The 17,081-nt window shown below is 36.9% G+C and overlaps 1 protein-coding gene across 3 annotated transcripts in view; it reads right to left on the reverse strand.

Annotated features, from left to right (window-relative positions):
* SMARCC1 (SWI/SNF related, matrix associated, actin dependent regulator of chromatin subfamily c member 1) overlaps positions 1 to 17,081 on the reverse strand; it is a 181,105-nt gene that overhangs the window by 133,878 nt on the left and 30,146 nt on the right. For all 3 annotated transcript variants that reach the window (XM_061196677.1, XM_061196678.1, XM_061196679.1), the window contains exons 3-6: positions 12,371 to 12,456; positions 4,544 to 4,625; positions 3,319 to 3,411; positions 371 to 440 (exon numbers count right to left, since the gene is read on the reverse strand). In XM_061196677.1, coding sequence (XP_061052660.1) covers positions 371 to 440; positions 3,319 to 3,411; positions 4,544 to 4,625; positions 12,371 to 12,456 — 331 coding nt within the window. The remainder of the gene's footprint in view (positions 1 to 370; positions 441 to 3,318; positions 3,412 to 4,543; positions 4,626 to 12,370; positions 12,457 to 17,081) is intronic.

The raw sequence follows: 17,081 nt of genomic DNA on the forward strand, positions 1-17,081 counted from the left end.
CAATCTTCCCAAGAAATGTTCTTCTGTCTTGCAATTTCTCTTAATTTTCAGAACACAAGAGATACAGCGAACATTAACATAGTTAACATATAATGTGTAAGGCTTGCCTAGACTTAACACCCAGATAGTGATTACCAACAAAGAAATAAGTCTAATGATCAGAAAACTGGACATCACAGAATTAGTTTGCTAAGCCTAACTCAGCAAAAAAAAAAAAAAAACTATAAATTTAAATCATCTATGATATTTATTTAATATTTGAAAGTCTCTTATTTTTTTAAAGCTGGTTATATTGTTTAAACCTCTGCTAATATAATTTAAAATCTAGTAAAGTATCAGTTTATCAGTTCATAACCAAAAACTAACTTACCATCCTCTTGTGAGGAAGGATACGGATAAATGTGGTGGGAAGCTTTTGACTTCTCATCAGTAAATGTCCCCTGGAAAGCAAATGAAGAAGTAATGTAAAAATAAAACATATAGCAAACAAACTATGAGACGTCTCGCCAGATGCAAACTGCCTAAGAATTATAAAGGCATTATTCTACCTTTTATATTTTTTTGAGAGCAGTATTTTAAAACTATAATATTTTCATTATTTTTAGTCAAGGAAAGGGATGTTGATTAACAAGAAAAAAACAAAAATAAATTATCCATAGACACAGTTTACATCGTTGAATAGGAAAATAATACAAATACCTCTTAGCTAATTTTCTTTGTTGCTTTTTTTTTAAAGACTTTTTTTGATGTGGACCATTTTTTTAAAAATTTTTATTGAATTTTTTACAATATTGCTTCTGTTTTTTATGTTTTGGTTTTTTGGCCATGAGGCATGTGGGATCTTAGCTCCCGGAACCAGGCATCAAACCCATACCCCCTGCACAGAAGGCAAAGTCTCAACCACTGGACTCCCAGGGAAGTCCCCAGCTAATTCTCTTTGAATCTCTCTCTCTCTCTGGCTAACCTTATCAGTAATTTGAATACCTCCAACTAATTCTGAAAGTTACTCCAAAGTCATCACAAATTATCAATATTACTTGAAGTAAATCAATGCAAGTTTATGGCCATGAGACATAACCTAAGGCTACATACATACAGGATAGACATTTGACTTCACTCTAGCATGTATGTATGTGTCTGTTGTTTTAAGTCAATGTTAGAATGCTAAAGTCAAGTTCTAGCTAGGCCACAGCTATACTACATACAGTCTAGAATATGACTTGGAAGTCATTCAGACACAAAAGTGCTCATTCTAGAGACCATAAGAATGATGAGAAGTCTTAAAATCAGGTGTAAGTAGCACATTAACATATTACCTAATTTTTGTCTTTGACAATGAATATTTACTAAATACTATAATTAGAAAAACATAATAATGCTATTTTCAGCTGCAGGAAAACTCTAAGCTTCTTATATTTAGGGCTATCTAAAGATTAAGAAAAAAAATAAATAAATAAAGATGAAGTAGCTACCAAATAAGGCAAGGAATGCTTAATCACTAGAAGTGTTTGAGCACACTTTTAACAGCCAGAGGAGAGGCTGAAAAGGGGATGTCGACATCTAATGTGCGAGGCAACAGTCAGAAGAGCACACTGTTGAGGACTTTGGCCTCTGGAGTCCATCAGACAGGCCTGGGTTTGCACCTTAGCTCCACCATATACTACTTAACATGACATGGGCAAGTATCTAATTTTTTTGTGCTTCAGTGTCTTCTGTGAAATAGACTGGTAACAATAAAACCTATTTCACAAGAATTTTGTTAGGACTAAGTTAATAGACACAATGAGCTAATAACAGTGACAGGCACACTGTAAGTGCTCAATGGAGTTATTAATGCATTTTAAATGCTTGAGCAAACGCCTGATCATCAGTATTCAATAATGATATTATTATTAGCTTTTAGAATCTCTTCCCTAACATTCTATGAAACCGGGAAGATCTTTATATCTCACTGGAGGTTACCCCTAGAAAATAATCACTAAGTCAGATTTCTTAAGAAATATGACAGCAATAAATGTTCAGTATAAATTGTAGGAAAATACATAAACTTTTCCCAGGATGATTTGGTAGCAATAAGAGTATATAATTTCAGCTTGAAATCAACAACCAGCTGGTTAACTTGTTCCACTTATACCCTCTAACATTCCACCTGTAATTAAGCTATACTTGACAGTCACTCCAATAAAGAGATAGTCTAAAAGAGAAAAGGTTAAGTGATTTGTTCAAAGTCAAATGCTAGTAAAAAAAGGAAGTGGACTTCAGATTGCTTGAACTGAAGGCACAATCCTATTACCCTTCTCTTTGGTACAGATGTTATATGTAGGAAAAAGACTGTACTAAATCTCCAATTTTAAGAAGTACTGGGTTGGCCAAAAAGTTCGTTCGGATTTTTCTGTACCATCTTACCAAAAACCCGAATGAACTTATTGGCCAACCCAATATTAGAAATATTTGCTTTGAGAACTTGGAAGATATTTTACTAGATGCTAAAACATAATTTAACCAGCAATTTCTCTTGCAGCAGAAAAAAGACAGATATTTCATGAGGCTTCTCAACTAATTCTAAGAATTGGTAAAACTGTCATTCAAATGATTATATTTCAAAAAATTATCTTCTGAGTATCCTCAGCTACTTTACCATGACAAAAGCCTGCTTACAGTTTAGCCACATATGTAGTCACAGACCTACACATGCATAAATATGCAAGGTCTTCACCTAAAATGAAGTTAGAGAAAGGAGGTGAAGATGACAGAATATAGCACTGGTACATGTAAACCAAGACATGGTAAGCTTATGGGGAAAACAGAATTTTCCAGTTTTTCAAAGCTACAAATATAAATACAATACATATAATGGGGGGAGGCAGGTTTACTTGAGGTAGTATCTGATCTCCTCCTACCAACAACTGTGTCACCAGCTCTCACTCTGTTTGACTTTATAATTATGATGATGCACAGTATGCTGGTCTCTTTAACTCTACATAAACATATTTCATAGTAAGATTACGATGAATCCATACCAATGACTTTATTAAATGCTACTCTAGGATACATACATGTATCAAATCATCACACTCTACACCTTAAATTTACACCATGTTATGTGTCAATTATATCTCAATAATGCTAGGGGGAAAATGCTATTCTAGGCTAAGAACTGGAGGTGAGTGGAGAGAGAAGAAAACTTGGTACTGTAAGAACCAAAAGAGAGAAAACTTTCACTTAATGTATATATATACAGATATCAAAAGGTATTATAGCTGAGATTCATAAGAATTTTATACTACACAATGCTTCTGAAGTGATCATGTATATTACCTGATGTCGTTTGATTATATCTTTCAATTTGTTAGCCAACTTCAGATCAATGTCTGGAATGAGGTAGATGTTGGGTCTGGTCAGACAATTGCTCTGAGGATAGAAGAACAGATTTTGAAATTCTTTTGGTTTTGAAATAATGTCACATTATTTATGCATTTACCCTAATGGCAAAAGTTGGCACTCAAAGCCATACTGCTTAAAATAGGAAGATGTACTTTGGTAGAGAATGTAAAAGTCTTATTTCAATATAAAACCTAGGTGTTCAGCAGGCCACTTAATGCCATTCCCAGATCCCTTCTCTGCAGCTAGGTACACCTGCACAAAACACTGCTGAGACTCGTGACCTAGAGAAATTCATTATCTTTTTCATTAAGGTACCATACTGATAAATTAATCCTCATAGTCAATTTACCTGAACTTACCTTAACAGTCTAAGTCTAATGCAGCATTTTCACCTAACCTGGGAGGTGGGGGTTGGAGGAGAATACACGGGGAGGGATGCCCATTTTGGCTCATCATCTAAGTTACTTAAAATATCAAAACTGTGGATTATAGCTCTTTCCCCCCATTTCTAATCTTATAAATAGCAATGATTAAAACATGCATATTAACTCCCCAAACTATCACCAAAAATCAACCAAAAAATAAAAACCACTCAGTTATTTCTCCAAGTTAATAGTCTGTGAGAGAAGTTTCAGGCATTAAGTTAATGATAATACCTAGCAGAATTGCCAGCTGCCTCTCCCCAGGAAGGTTAATTCAGTGATCACTAAAAATTACCTATCAATAAAAACACTAAGAAAGAAAAGAAGAAAATTAAGTGTTCTCTTCTCCAGGTTATAATCTAGTTGGGGAAATAAGATTTATATTTATGGTACAACCATGAAACAAATCCAAAGAAAATGACTGTATACACAAGGGACCAGTAGGATGAGAGAATACTTATATTAAATATGAAAGATTCAAATAATGGATTAGGTGAAATTAATAAAGAAAAATATCATAGATTATTTTACCAAAAGTTTAAGAAAAAATATTCTATAAATGACAAGTTTTAGTCATTCTTTGTAGCTCTAATCCCCAAAAACCCATAAAAATAATACAACAATAGATTTCAGAAAACTTTTCTTCCTTTGATCTTTTGGCAATCTAATAAAGCCAATCTTAGAACTGAAAGTATACTAAAGGAAAAAAATTTTAATAATCTAACTTTCTGAGTTACCTGCACCAATGTTTTTTCAATGTTCATAAACATTTCAACATTACGATCCATTCGCGATGGATTCTGTAGATCAAACCTCCGCCTGTAAGAGAAGAAAATCATCAGTTAATTTGTCTCCCACCTTAAACAAAAGTGAAAACTTGGTTTTAGTATTCAGTGCAAATGAGTTGGAAATATTTGGAAATTAAAATAGCACTCTACAAAATGTATGATATTCTCTCAGCAGTATAAGAAATCAGTGTCAACACCTTCATAAAACATTAAATTTTATGACATTAAGATCTACTCCAGTTAAAATGATCTACCAATTCCAAGAAGTATCCCGTTTTCCTTAAACCTAAGATACTTTACATCACACAGTAGTCCACAGATGCAAAGACAGTGAACTACTATACCATTCTTCAAGTATATGGAAAGTCTATCTACTTTACATATGCTTAAAAGTCATCTGTTCAAATTCAACAATGCCTGTAATTCTCTTAGAGCCTACTATTGTCCCAAATGTGGTAAAATTCGTCTATTTACCTTTACTTGAAATCCTTCCCCAATGTCTCTTTATCTAAGTACCCAAGCATAACATGGGGGTGTTGTCTTGGCCTATTCTTAGTCATTTCCATAGGGTTAAATCTTTACAAATCTGAATGCTTCTTTCCTCATTATTTTTTATTCAACATTTACTTTGCTTTTGTTCCATTTTAATTCCAGGGAGAGGAGTATAGCTTAGTGATTGAGAGTGTTGGCTGTGGAGTCAAACTGCTATGGGTTCTAATCTTGATCCCATCTTTATGTAGTCTTGAGTGATCTACTAATACAAGGATCAATTTCTTCATGAGTACAATGGGCCCTAAGGGTTTTTGTGAAGGTTAAATGAAGTATATATGTTAAGAGCTTAGCAGAGTGCTTATGCTTAATCTGTTAGTAAGTGATCAATAAATGTTAATCATGGTTATAATTTTTTTTTTAAATCATCACTACCATGCACTAACTAGGATTAAGCAGTTTGAGTCCAGAGCTCATGCTCTTAATCCTCAGGTCATCCTGTTTTATCCTGCAGATGCTCCCCACACCTCCAACATTTCTTTCTAACTCTGCAGCCTTTCTAGAATGTCACCACCCACTCAATGGGCTTGATACTATCACTTCCAGAATCAGTCCTCAAGTCTCTTCCTCTATGAAGCTATTGCTGTCTTCCTACATGTTACTAATACATCATGTGCACCTGCTGTTACAGCCCCAGTCATTTTGCTGGTAAGACATTGCATTAGATGCCTTGAGGACAAGGACCAGGTTTTCTGACCTATACAGCCCTGTGGATAATGGAATGTGTGGCTTTTTTCTGACTGAGGTCTAATATTTATTTATTACGACTTTTTCATTACTGTGCTAAGACTGAAACATTTCCTAAAGTAATGTCAATTAAGAAATTAAGCAAAGTGTCCACTAAAGCCCAGAAATAGGTAATTTAGAATAGAACTAGTTAGATTTTAAAATAACATTTATAGATAAGAGGGACCTCCATCCCAGATAACTGTACCTTGATTTATCCTTGGTACACAGAACTTTTCCTTAAATCTCACCCCCCCCAATTTTTTTTTTTTTTTTAAGTTTTTGAGTATCCTCCTTCCCTAACCTCTTTTGAGGAAGGAGTAGGTCAGAAATTCCAAGCAGTTTGCATTAACTGGCAAGACAACAGATTAGCAACCAACTAACCAGGACAACCCTATTACAGCTGACAGCTTTCCATTGGTTCTTTCAGCACAATAAAAGTAGAGACATTTGAGTGTCTCCCCTTTCTAAAGAAGGGGTTGCTCTTTCATGGGCTTCTGATAGTACAGGACTAGATCCAGGAATGCATCACTTACAGAACTGCTTTCTTAAAGAGTTTACTTATTATTCATAGAGAAACTGCTTCCTTAACAAATGATTCAGATACTGGAGCTGAAGAGAATTATCTCTATTAGAAATCTGAGAAATAGTTTGAAAGCAACCATTAAACAAATTAAAATAGGGCTGCGTGGATTTGTCTGCAAATGGACATTAAAAACTAAATAAATCTGTTAACAGAGAAAGAATCAAGAATTCATTCTGCCTTTCCAATTGCTGAAGAGTAAAGTTTCTCTTTAGAAAAGTATTCCAGCTAATAAATAAAGAAGGAATGACAGAAAAACAGTCTCTAACAAGGAATAATCTGAATAACAGTAAGGATCTATACCTTCACATTAGAATATCTACATTCTAATCTTTTTCAAAATTAGAATACTGCCACCTGGTAAGTTTTACAACTTTAAAGATAAGATGACTCTAGGCATTGAACATCAACTATCCATTACAAAAAGAGAAACAACCAGACATTACATGCCTCCAGATGGAGAAACACAACACTGTCTATGTTACTGCTAAAAAAAATGAAACTGAATCAGACCACACCTCCAGATCTAATTATCACTTTACTAGAAATTAAGACTATGGTAAATGATCTTCTTGGGGATGTATCAGCAAAATCTAGGACATAATACAATTCTACAAGACAACCTGTTTTTGTAAAAAATAATAATAATTATTTTCGAGGAAAAGAAGAAAGAGTGAGAAGGAAAATCAGAAATTTTTAAACGGAGATTTAAGAGTCATATGAACCAACTGCAACGTATGAATCTTGTTTGGATACTGACTCAAACAAAATATAAAAAATGTTCATGAGATAATAAGGGAAACTTGAACACTAAGTAGATATTTAATAACATTGAAAACTTATTGATAATTTTCTTGGTTATGATAATGGTACTGTTACTATGCTTTTTTAAAATCTAATTTTAGAACTAAATACACAGAGAAGTATTTACAGATGAAATTCTATTAAGCTGAAGATGCATGATTAGACATGGCAGCTCATTATATTATTCTCTCTTCTTTTATGTATAGTTTATATTTTCCATAATAATAAACTAAAATGGTTTCCCAAACAATGATTTGATAACATGACACATTAAAGTTTTCCTCAATCTGCAGTATGCTAGGTAAGCAAAAGTACATATATGAATATTAGAAAACTTGAAATAAAGAAATCAGGTAAATACAGTATAACCTTTAGTTGAAAGATTTTATTTGACTTATTCTGAAATTACCAAGGGTATTCAAATAAACTTTACTTTTTATAATATGGCAAGATGCTCAAACCTGCCCAAAAGGGAAATGCAAATTAAACTAAAACTGTAAAACCTTTTTTTTGACTCTATCACAGACTGCCAAGATCAAAAGGTGAGGTAATACAAATAAATACAACTATTGGCCAGGGAAAAAGTACACTCTCAATACATTTTGGTAGGACAATAAATTAGCACAATTCTGTTTGCAGATGATTTGGCAACTGTATTGTTTCTTGTTATTTCAACTTGAGTTGAAATAACAAGAAACATAATACAATTATGATTCCATCTGACAATTTCGGAATGAAGCTAGCACTGGGCAGGCCTCATAGGAGGGCTCTAGAAAAGGGGAAAAAAAAAAATTTTGAAAGAGATATTATTACCCTAAGACCTATAGAGAAAGACTACATATGAACACATTTTCTTTCTTTCTGACTTAAAACTTTGGGCCATTTAGGCTGTAAATATAAGCTCTCCATTGAGGGTTTATTAATTAATTAATGAGTCTTCTGCTTTATTTTCCTCTGGCAATCTGCTGGGCAATGTCTTGCAGCAGCCTTTCAATCTAAGACAATACCTACTGTCTGTCAAAAAGGTCTTATTAGCTGTATTACTCTAAATTCGCTACTTCTTGTTAATATACTTAGAGATGTTCTCTTATCCTCAGCCATGCATAAAAAAGTCTGAATAAAACTAATCAATAATGAATCCTAGCGAATGAGTTTAACTTCTGGGAAAGTGGTGTAAAGGGCCTCAGAAGCAAACTTCTAAAAGGCAAAACAGGGGCTTCCCTGGTGGCGCAGTGGTTGAGAATCCGCCTGCCAATGCAGGGCACACGGGTTCGAGCCCTGGTCTGGGAAGATCCCACATGCCGCGGAGCGACTGGGCCCGTGAGCCACAACTACTGAGCCTGCGCGTCTGGAGCCTGTGCTCCGCAACAAGAGAGGCCGCGATAGTGAGAGGCCCGCGCACCGCGATGAAGAGTGGCCCCCACTTGCCACAACTAGAGAAAGCCCTCACACAGAAGCGAAGACCCAACACACCCAAAAATAAATTAATTAATTAATTTTTAAAAAAATATATATGTACTTTAAAAAAAAAATTTTTTTTTTTTTAAATAAAAATAAAAGGCAAAACAAAAATGCACTGAGCTGGGGGCAAGGCAAATAGCAACAGTACAGCAAACAGTTGTACGGGAAGTGACCAAAGTGGGCCTCGAGTGTAAGGGGCTTTGTTTAATGAGGCTAAGCTATAAAAGCCTGAAGACCATCACCAGTAAGAGGTCCAGTACGCTGCATCCCAAAAGAATGGCACACAGCCTAGATATAGAGACTGGAAATAGGCAGGCACATATGGGAAGAAGATGGAGGTCTACTATACAAAAGTAGACTAACAAATTATATCCCACTAGGTATGTGACTTTGAGGATAAGGAAATTGGTTTGAACCCTTGCATGGGGCGCTCGCTCTGTGTGTGTGTGTGTGTGTGTGTGTGTGTATTTTTTTTTAATTAAAAAGCTAGATGACTAACAGAAAACAGTGTTTTAAACTATGCTATCAAAATGGATAATTCTTCACAAGTTAAAAGGTCTAAACCACATTTTCATTTAAATGACAACCTGACTAACCAGCATTTCTCAATGTGTGGTCTTAGGATCATCTAGAGTGCTTTTTGAAAATGCAGATTCTGTTTTCATGCCAAGCTTAGTAGATGACACTCTATGTTCATAAAGCCCAGTAATTTATATTTTTAACAAGGACTCCAAGTGATGCCTAAAAGTTGAAAGCCACTGCCAGAGACTTTCTGTGGTAAAAACTGAAACAAAATATTTTAATCTGAAGGAGACTTTGAAGAAGGAAATAAAAGTTGAACAATCAAGTCTTAAGGTAGAAAGAAAAGTATTATCATTCTAACTTAAACAAAAAGGTCTGACCTTGTCTGTAAGAAATAAATGTCAGTAGCAAATAGTGTCATAGGGAAAAATAAAAGGTTACTTCTCATGTTAAGACAAATCCTAGGGACTTCCCTGGTGGTCCAGTGAGTAAGACTCCATGCTCCCAATGCAGGGGGCCTGGGTTCGATCCCTGGGCAGGTAACTAGATCCCACATGCATGCCGCAACTATGAAGTCCACATGCTGCAACTAAGAAGTCCACATGCCATAACTAAAGATCCCACATACCGCAACAAAGATCCCGTGTGCCACAACTAAGACCCAGCGCAGCCAAAATAAATAAATAAATATTTTTTTTAAAAAAAGACTAATCCTAAACTTTATGTTCATTGAACCTAGTTTACCACTGCCAAGCAAAACTAATATACAAAATATTTTCATTCAATAATCTCTCTGAAAGGCATTAACTATGATTACAACATACAGCAACCTGTTTAGAACTGTAAGAGAATAAACAAGGTCCTAACCACTCTACAAGAGGGCACTGACATTTACTTTTCTGTTACTGGGCTGAACTTGGTTGCATTTAATCTCTTCTTCAGGAAGTGTTTTTGGATTTCCACAGTATGTCAAAACCATCCTTCTTGGTGTCCCTCAGTTATATATAACTATACTTGAAAAACTACAAATAAGGGCTTCCCTGGTGGCGCAGTAGTTAAGAATCCGCCTGCCAATGCAGTGGACACGGGCTCGAGCCCTGATTTGGGAAGATCCCACATGCCACAGAGCAACTAAGCCCGTGCACCACGACTACTGAGCCTGCACTCTAGAGCCCGTGAGCCACAACTACTGAAGCCCGCACGCCTAGAGCCCGTGCTCTGCAACAAGAGAAGCCACCCAAATGAGAAGCCCGCACACCAAAACGAAGAGTAGCCTCCACTCACCTCAACTAGAGAAGAGCGTGCAGGCAACAACGAAGGCCCGACACAGCCAAAAATAAATAAATAAAATAAATAAATTTATTGAAAAAGAAAAGAAAAAAAAACCCACTACAAGTAAGACGTTCCTTTTTTTTTTTAACACTATTTAGAGATATCCAGAAAGATCAAACTCAAACACACTAATTTTAGAATCTTTTTTTTTTTTAAATAAATTTATTTATTTATTTTTGGCTGCACTGGGTCTTTGTTCCTGCACGGGGGGCTTTCTCTAGTCGCGGCGAGCGGGGGCTACTCTTCGTTGCAGTACATGCACTTCTCACTACGGTGGCTTCTCTTGTTGCAGAGTAAGGGCTCTAGGCGTGCAGGCTTCAGTAGCTGTGGCATGTGGGCTCAGTACTTGTGGCTCGTGGGCTCAGTAGTTGTGGCTCGTGGGCTCTAGAGTGCAGGCTCAGTAGTTGCAGCGCATGGGTTTGGCTGCTCCGCGGCATGTGGGACCTTCCCAGACCAGGGCTTGAACCTGTGTCCCCTGCACTGGCAGGCTGATTCTTAACCACTGTGCCACCAGGGGAGTCCCTCTAATTCTGGACTCTTAATCTGTACAGTCTATTCACAAATATACCAATAATTACCAGGTGTTCCCACTCAACCTCATGTGTTCCCACTCAACCTCATATACGTGACATTCCATCCTGACATAACTGGAAGCTAAGAGGAAGCAGGAAGTAAGTAAGAAAGCAGAAACAAAAAGAAACAATGGGAAAAGAGAATGGCCATAATGAGGAAATCAACAAACTTCGGAGCTACACTGTGAGGTTCGACTGGAGAACAAGGGTTCAGAACAGTATGTTGGGCGTGGGGCAAGTCAGAAGCAGTATCAAGATGACAGCCCACCGTTCAGATGTCCAAATGGGTGGGCAGTTACTAAAACATGCACTGTTGGAACATAAGTGATCCACTAACTGCAAGTGTGTAAGTCACAGGAGATGGGGGAAGGTGTGTACTGCAATTGGTGTATAATTATACTGGAAAGAGGATAATTCTGGTACAATCTGAGAAGAAGACTTAGAAAAATTCTTACTCCTCATTCCTCTTAAAGTCTCTAACTCTATCCTTTACTTCTTTTTTGGCCACATTTTTAATTTAAAGATGATTTATTTTACATATCCTTCTACACAATCTTAAATCTTTTCAGATAAAAATATTTCACTGTACTGGCACACAAAGCGAGTTACACAATGACTTAGGAAAAGACATTTCACTTTGACACTCTGTCCTCAAGAGTCCAGGTCAGACTTGGAAGAGATACAAGCTGAACAAGAAAACCAGTAAAGAAAAGAGTTCCAACTGGGAAACCAGAGCAAGGGTATAAACCATATGAGAGTACCCAGACATGCTGTCAATCCTAGATCAGGGAATACTCTGGCAAGAGCTGCAACAGCAGAGCTGAAAACAGAACTGAAAAACAGAAGGCTACCCTCTGATAACAACAAACTCTCATGCTCATTTAATCAATAAAACAATACATAATGTGTCTTTCAGCACATTATAATAGACATTTATGTACTTCACAGTGAGCCTACCTTCCCATTTGCTAATAATGCACATCCATCTATTATCTACATACAGCCATATATGAAAAATAACTTGCATAATAACTGCAACATTTGTTTGATATTTTTCTTGGATGTAGGCAAAAAGTAAATTAGAGCTCTAGATAAAAGACAACATACTCTGGATATTAATCATAACGTGCTTATAGAATTCTCTAACACCATACAAAGGAGGAACAGGTTTAACACTGAAAAACTTCAATTACACAGCAAAACATGCGAATAAATACAAAAACTTACCATCCCTGTTCATTTTTATATTTGTAAGCAGCCCCAAGAATGTGACACAAGGTGCCTCCAGCTTTGAAATCCATGAAACATTTTGCCTAAAAAATGATACAAGTTACACATGAGAAAAATCAAAGTTCTGACAAAATTACTCATGTCTGAATTCTAAGCTTAATAAACTCAAAGTTATAAACAACTTCTAATTTAATAACCTTAAATACTTCTGGAACAAACTGAGGTAAAAACAAATTTTTCTAATTTTCTTTAGAAAACTTTCTTTAAGTAAACAGTCTATGAAAAACAAGATTTACAAAATATACATCAAACTGTTTCAGCAGAAAACATTAAATGGACAAAATACTGATATACCACCAACTCCATTGGTAAATTTAAGATCTGATTTTTAAAATGTACAATAAGAAATATTAGGCCGGGCTTCCCTGGTGGCGCAGCAGTTAAGAATCTGCCTGCCAATGCAGGGGACATGGGTTTGAGCCCTGGTCTGGGAAGATCCCACATGCCATGGAGCAACTAAGCCCACGAGCCACAACTACTGAGCCTGCGCTCTAGAGCCCACGAGCCACAACTACCAAGCCCACGAGCCTAGAGCCCGTGCTCCGCAACAAGAGAAGCCACTGCAATGAGAAGCCTGTGCGCCGCAACAAAGAGTAGCCCCCCACTTGCCGCAACTAGAGAAAGCCTGTGCACAGTAACAAAGACCCAAAGCAGCCAAAAATAAAATAAATAAATTTATAAAAAAAAAATTTAGGCCAACATAACTGATGAACATAGATGTAAAAATCCTCAACAAAATACTAGCAAACCGAATCCAACAGTACATTAAAAGGATCATACGCCATGATCAAGTGGGATCCCAGAAACGCAAGGACTTTTCAATATCCGCAATCAATCAACGTGATAACACCACAATAACAAACTGAAGGATAAAAACCATATGATCACCACAACAGATGAAGAAAAAGCTTTTGATAAAATTCAACATCCATTTCTGATAAAAACCCTCCAGAAAGTGGGCAAAGAGGTAATATATCTCAACATAACAAAGGCCATATATGACAGACCATAGATAACATCATACTCAATGGTGAAAAGCTGAAAGCATTCCCTCTAAGATCAGGAACGAGACAAGGATGCCCACTCTCACCACTTTTCTGCAACATAGTTTTGGAAGTCCTAGACACAGCAATCAGAGAAGTAAAAGAAATAAAAGGAATCCAAATTGGAAAGAAAGAAGTAAAACTGTCACTGTTTGCAGATGACATAATACTATACATAAAAAATCCTGGGGCTTCCCTGGTGGCGCAGTGGTTGAGAATCTGCCTGCTAGTGCAGGGGACGCGGGTTCGAGCCCTGGTCTGGGAGGATCCCACATGCCGCGGAGCAACTGGGCCCATGAGCCACAACTACTGAGCCTGCGCGTCTGGGGCCTGTGCTCCGCAACAAGAGAGGCCACGGTAGTGAGAGGCCCGCGCACCGCAATGAAGAGTGGCCCCCACTTGCTGCAACTGGAGAAAGCCCTAGCACAGAAACGAAGACCCAACATAGCAATCAATCAATAAATAAATAAATGTAAAAAAAAAAAAAAAAAAATCCTAAAGACACTACCAGAGAACTACTAGAGCTAATCAATGAATTCGGTAAAGTTGCAGAATACAAAATTAATATACAGAAACCTGTTGCATTTCTATACATTAACAACAAAAGATCAGAAAGAGAAATTAAGGGAACAACCCTATTTACCATCGCATCAAAAAGAGTAAAATACCTAAGAATAAACCTACCTAAAGAGGCAAAAGACCCATACTCTGAAAATTGTAAGATGCTAATGAAAGAAACTGAAGATGACACAAGCAGATGGAAAGATACACGGTGTTCCCGGATTGGAAAAATCAATATTGTCAAAATGACCATACAAGGCAATCTACAGTTTCAATGCAATCCCTATCAAATTACCAATGACATTTTTCACAGAACTGAAACAAAAAACTTTTTTATTTGCATGGAAACACAGAAGACCCTAAATAGCCAAAACAATCTTGAGAAAGAAGAATGGAGCTGGAAGAATCACGCTTCCTGACTTCAGATTATACTACAATGCTACAATAATCAAAACAGTATGGTACTGACACAAAAACAGACACATAAATAAATGGAACAGGACAGAAAGCCCAGAAATAAACTCACGCACTTATGGTCAATTAATCTATGACAAAGGAGGCAAGAATATACAATGGAGAAAAGACAGTCTCTTCAATAAGTGGTGCTGGGAAAACTGGATAGCTACATGTAAAAGAATGAAATTGGAACATTCTATAACACGACATACAAAAACAAACTCAAAATGGATTAAAGACCTAAATGTAACACCAGATGCTATAAAACGCCTAAAGGAAAACATAGGCAGAACACTCTTTGATTTAAATCACAGCAATATTTTTTTGGATCCATCTCCTAGAGTAATGGAAACAAAAGCAAAAATAAACAAATGGGACCTAATTAAACTTAAAAGCTTTTGCACAGCAAAGGAAACCATAAACAAAATGAAAAGACAACCTATGGAATGGGAGAAAATATTTGCAAACAATGTGACTCAAGCAAGGGATTAATTTCCAGAATATAAAACAGCTTATGCAGCTCAAACAACCCAATCAAAAAATGGGTAGAGAATCTCAAAAGAATACATACACATGGCCAACAGGCATATGAAAAGATGCTCAACTTCACAAATTATTAGAGAAATGCAAATCAAAACTAAAATGAGCTATCACCTCACACCAGTCTGAATGGCCATCATCAAAAAGTCTAAAAAGAGGGCTTCCCTGGTGGCGCAGTAGTTGAGAATCTGCCTGCCGATGCAGGGGACACGGGTTCGAGCCCTGGTCTGGGAAGATCCCACGTGCCGCGGAGCAGCTGGGCCCGTGAGCCACAATTACTGAGCCTGCACGTCTGGAGCCTGTGCTCTGCAACAAGAGAGGCCGCGATAGCGAGAGGCCCACGCACCGCGATGAAGAGTGGCCCCCGCTTTCCACAACTAGAGAAAGCCCTCGCACAGAAACGAAGACCCAACACAGCCATAAATAAATAAATAAATACTTTAAAAAAAAAAGAGTCTACAAAGAGGGACTTCCCTGGTGGTGCAGTGGTTAAGAATCAGCCTGCCAATGCAGGGGACACAGGTTCGATCCCTGGTCCGGGAAGATCCTACATGCCGCGGAGCAACTAAGCCTGTGCATCACAATTACTGAGCCTGTGCTCTAGAGCCCGCGAGCCGCAAGTACTGAGCCCGCGTGCTGCAACTACCGAAGCCCGTGTGCCTAGAGCCTGTGAAGAGACGCCACTGCAATGAGAAGCCCACACACCGCAATGAAGAGTAGCCCCCAGCTCACCACACCTAGAGAAAGCCCATGTGCAGCAACAAATACCCAATGCAGCCAAAAATAAATAATAAATAAATAAATTTATTTCAAAAAGAAAAGAAAAAAGAAGTCTACAAACAATAAATGCTGGAGAGGGTGTGGAGAAAAGGGAACCTTCCTACGCTGTTCGTGGGAATATAAATCGGGGCAGCCACTATTGAGAATAGTAAGGCGGTTCCTTAAAAAATTAAAAATAGCACTACCATATGATCTAACAATCCCACTACTGGGCACATAGCCAGAGAAAAACTCTAATTTGAAAAGATACATGCACCCCAATGTTCACAGCAGCAGTATTTACAATAGCCAAGACATGGAAGCAACCTAAATGTCCATCAACAGTTGAATGGATAAAGAAGATGTGGTGTATACACACACAAACACACACAAAACTGGATAATACTCAGCCAGAAAGAAGAATGAAATAATGCCATTTGGAGCTACATGGATGGACCTAGAGATTATCATACTAAGTGAAGTAAGTCACACTGAGAAAGACAAATGTCGTATGATATCACATAGGTGGAATCTTTAAAAAAAAATGATACAAATGGGGAATTCCCTAGTGGTCCAGTGGTTAGGACTCTGAGCTTCCACTGCAGGGGGCATGGGTTCAATCCCTGGTCGGGGAATTAAGATCCTGCGTGCCATGTGGTGCAGCCAAAAAATTAAAGAAAAATTTTAAAAAAATAAAAACCATTTTTAAAGAAAGATACAAATGAACTTATTCACAAAACAGAAACAGACTCACAGACACAGAAAACAAACATATGGTTACCAAAGGGGAAGGGGGGAAGGATGAATTGAAAATTTGGAATTAACAGCTACACAGTACGATGTGTAAAATAGGTAAACAACAAGGGCCTACTATATAGCACAGGAAATCATATTCAATATCTTGTAATAACCTATAATGGAAAAGAATCTGAAAAATATATATATATGTACGTATGTATAACTGAATCACTTTGCTGTACACCTGAAACATTGTAATCAACTATACTTCAATAAAAGAAAAAAAAGAAAAAACTCTAATGGACAAAATACTGATATACTACAAAACTCTACTGGTAAATTTAAAATTTGATTTTTAAAATGTGGAAAATTCCAGTAACACACAATTTCCAATATGGTTCTCCTGTTGAATGAGAAATATTAGTCTACATTAGGTTTTTTTCCAATTTAGGTTCCTGACATTAAATTTTAGAAAAATTATAACTGAACTCTTAAAATATTTTAATGGCCACTGAAACATGGTATAACTATATTTAACTATGCATTTAAGT

This window comes from Eubalaena glacialis, chromosome 7, assembly GCF_028564815.1.
Source record: "Eubalaena glacialis isolate mEubGla1 chromosome 7, mEubGla1.1.hap2.+ XY, whole genome shotgun sequence".
In the NCBI taxonomy this organism is placed as follows: domain Eukaryota; kingdom Metazoa; phylum Chordata; class Mammalia; order Artiodactyla; family Balaenidae; genus Eubalaena; species Eubalaena glacialis.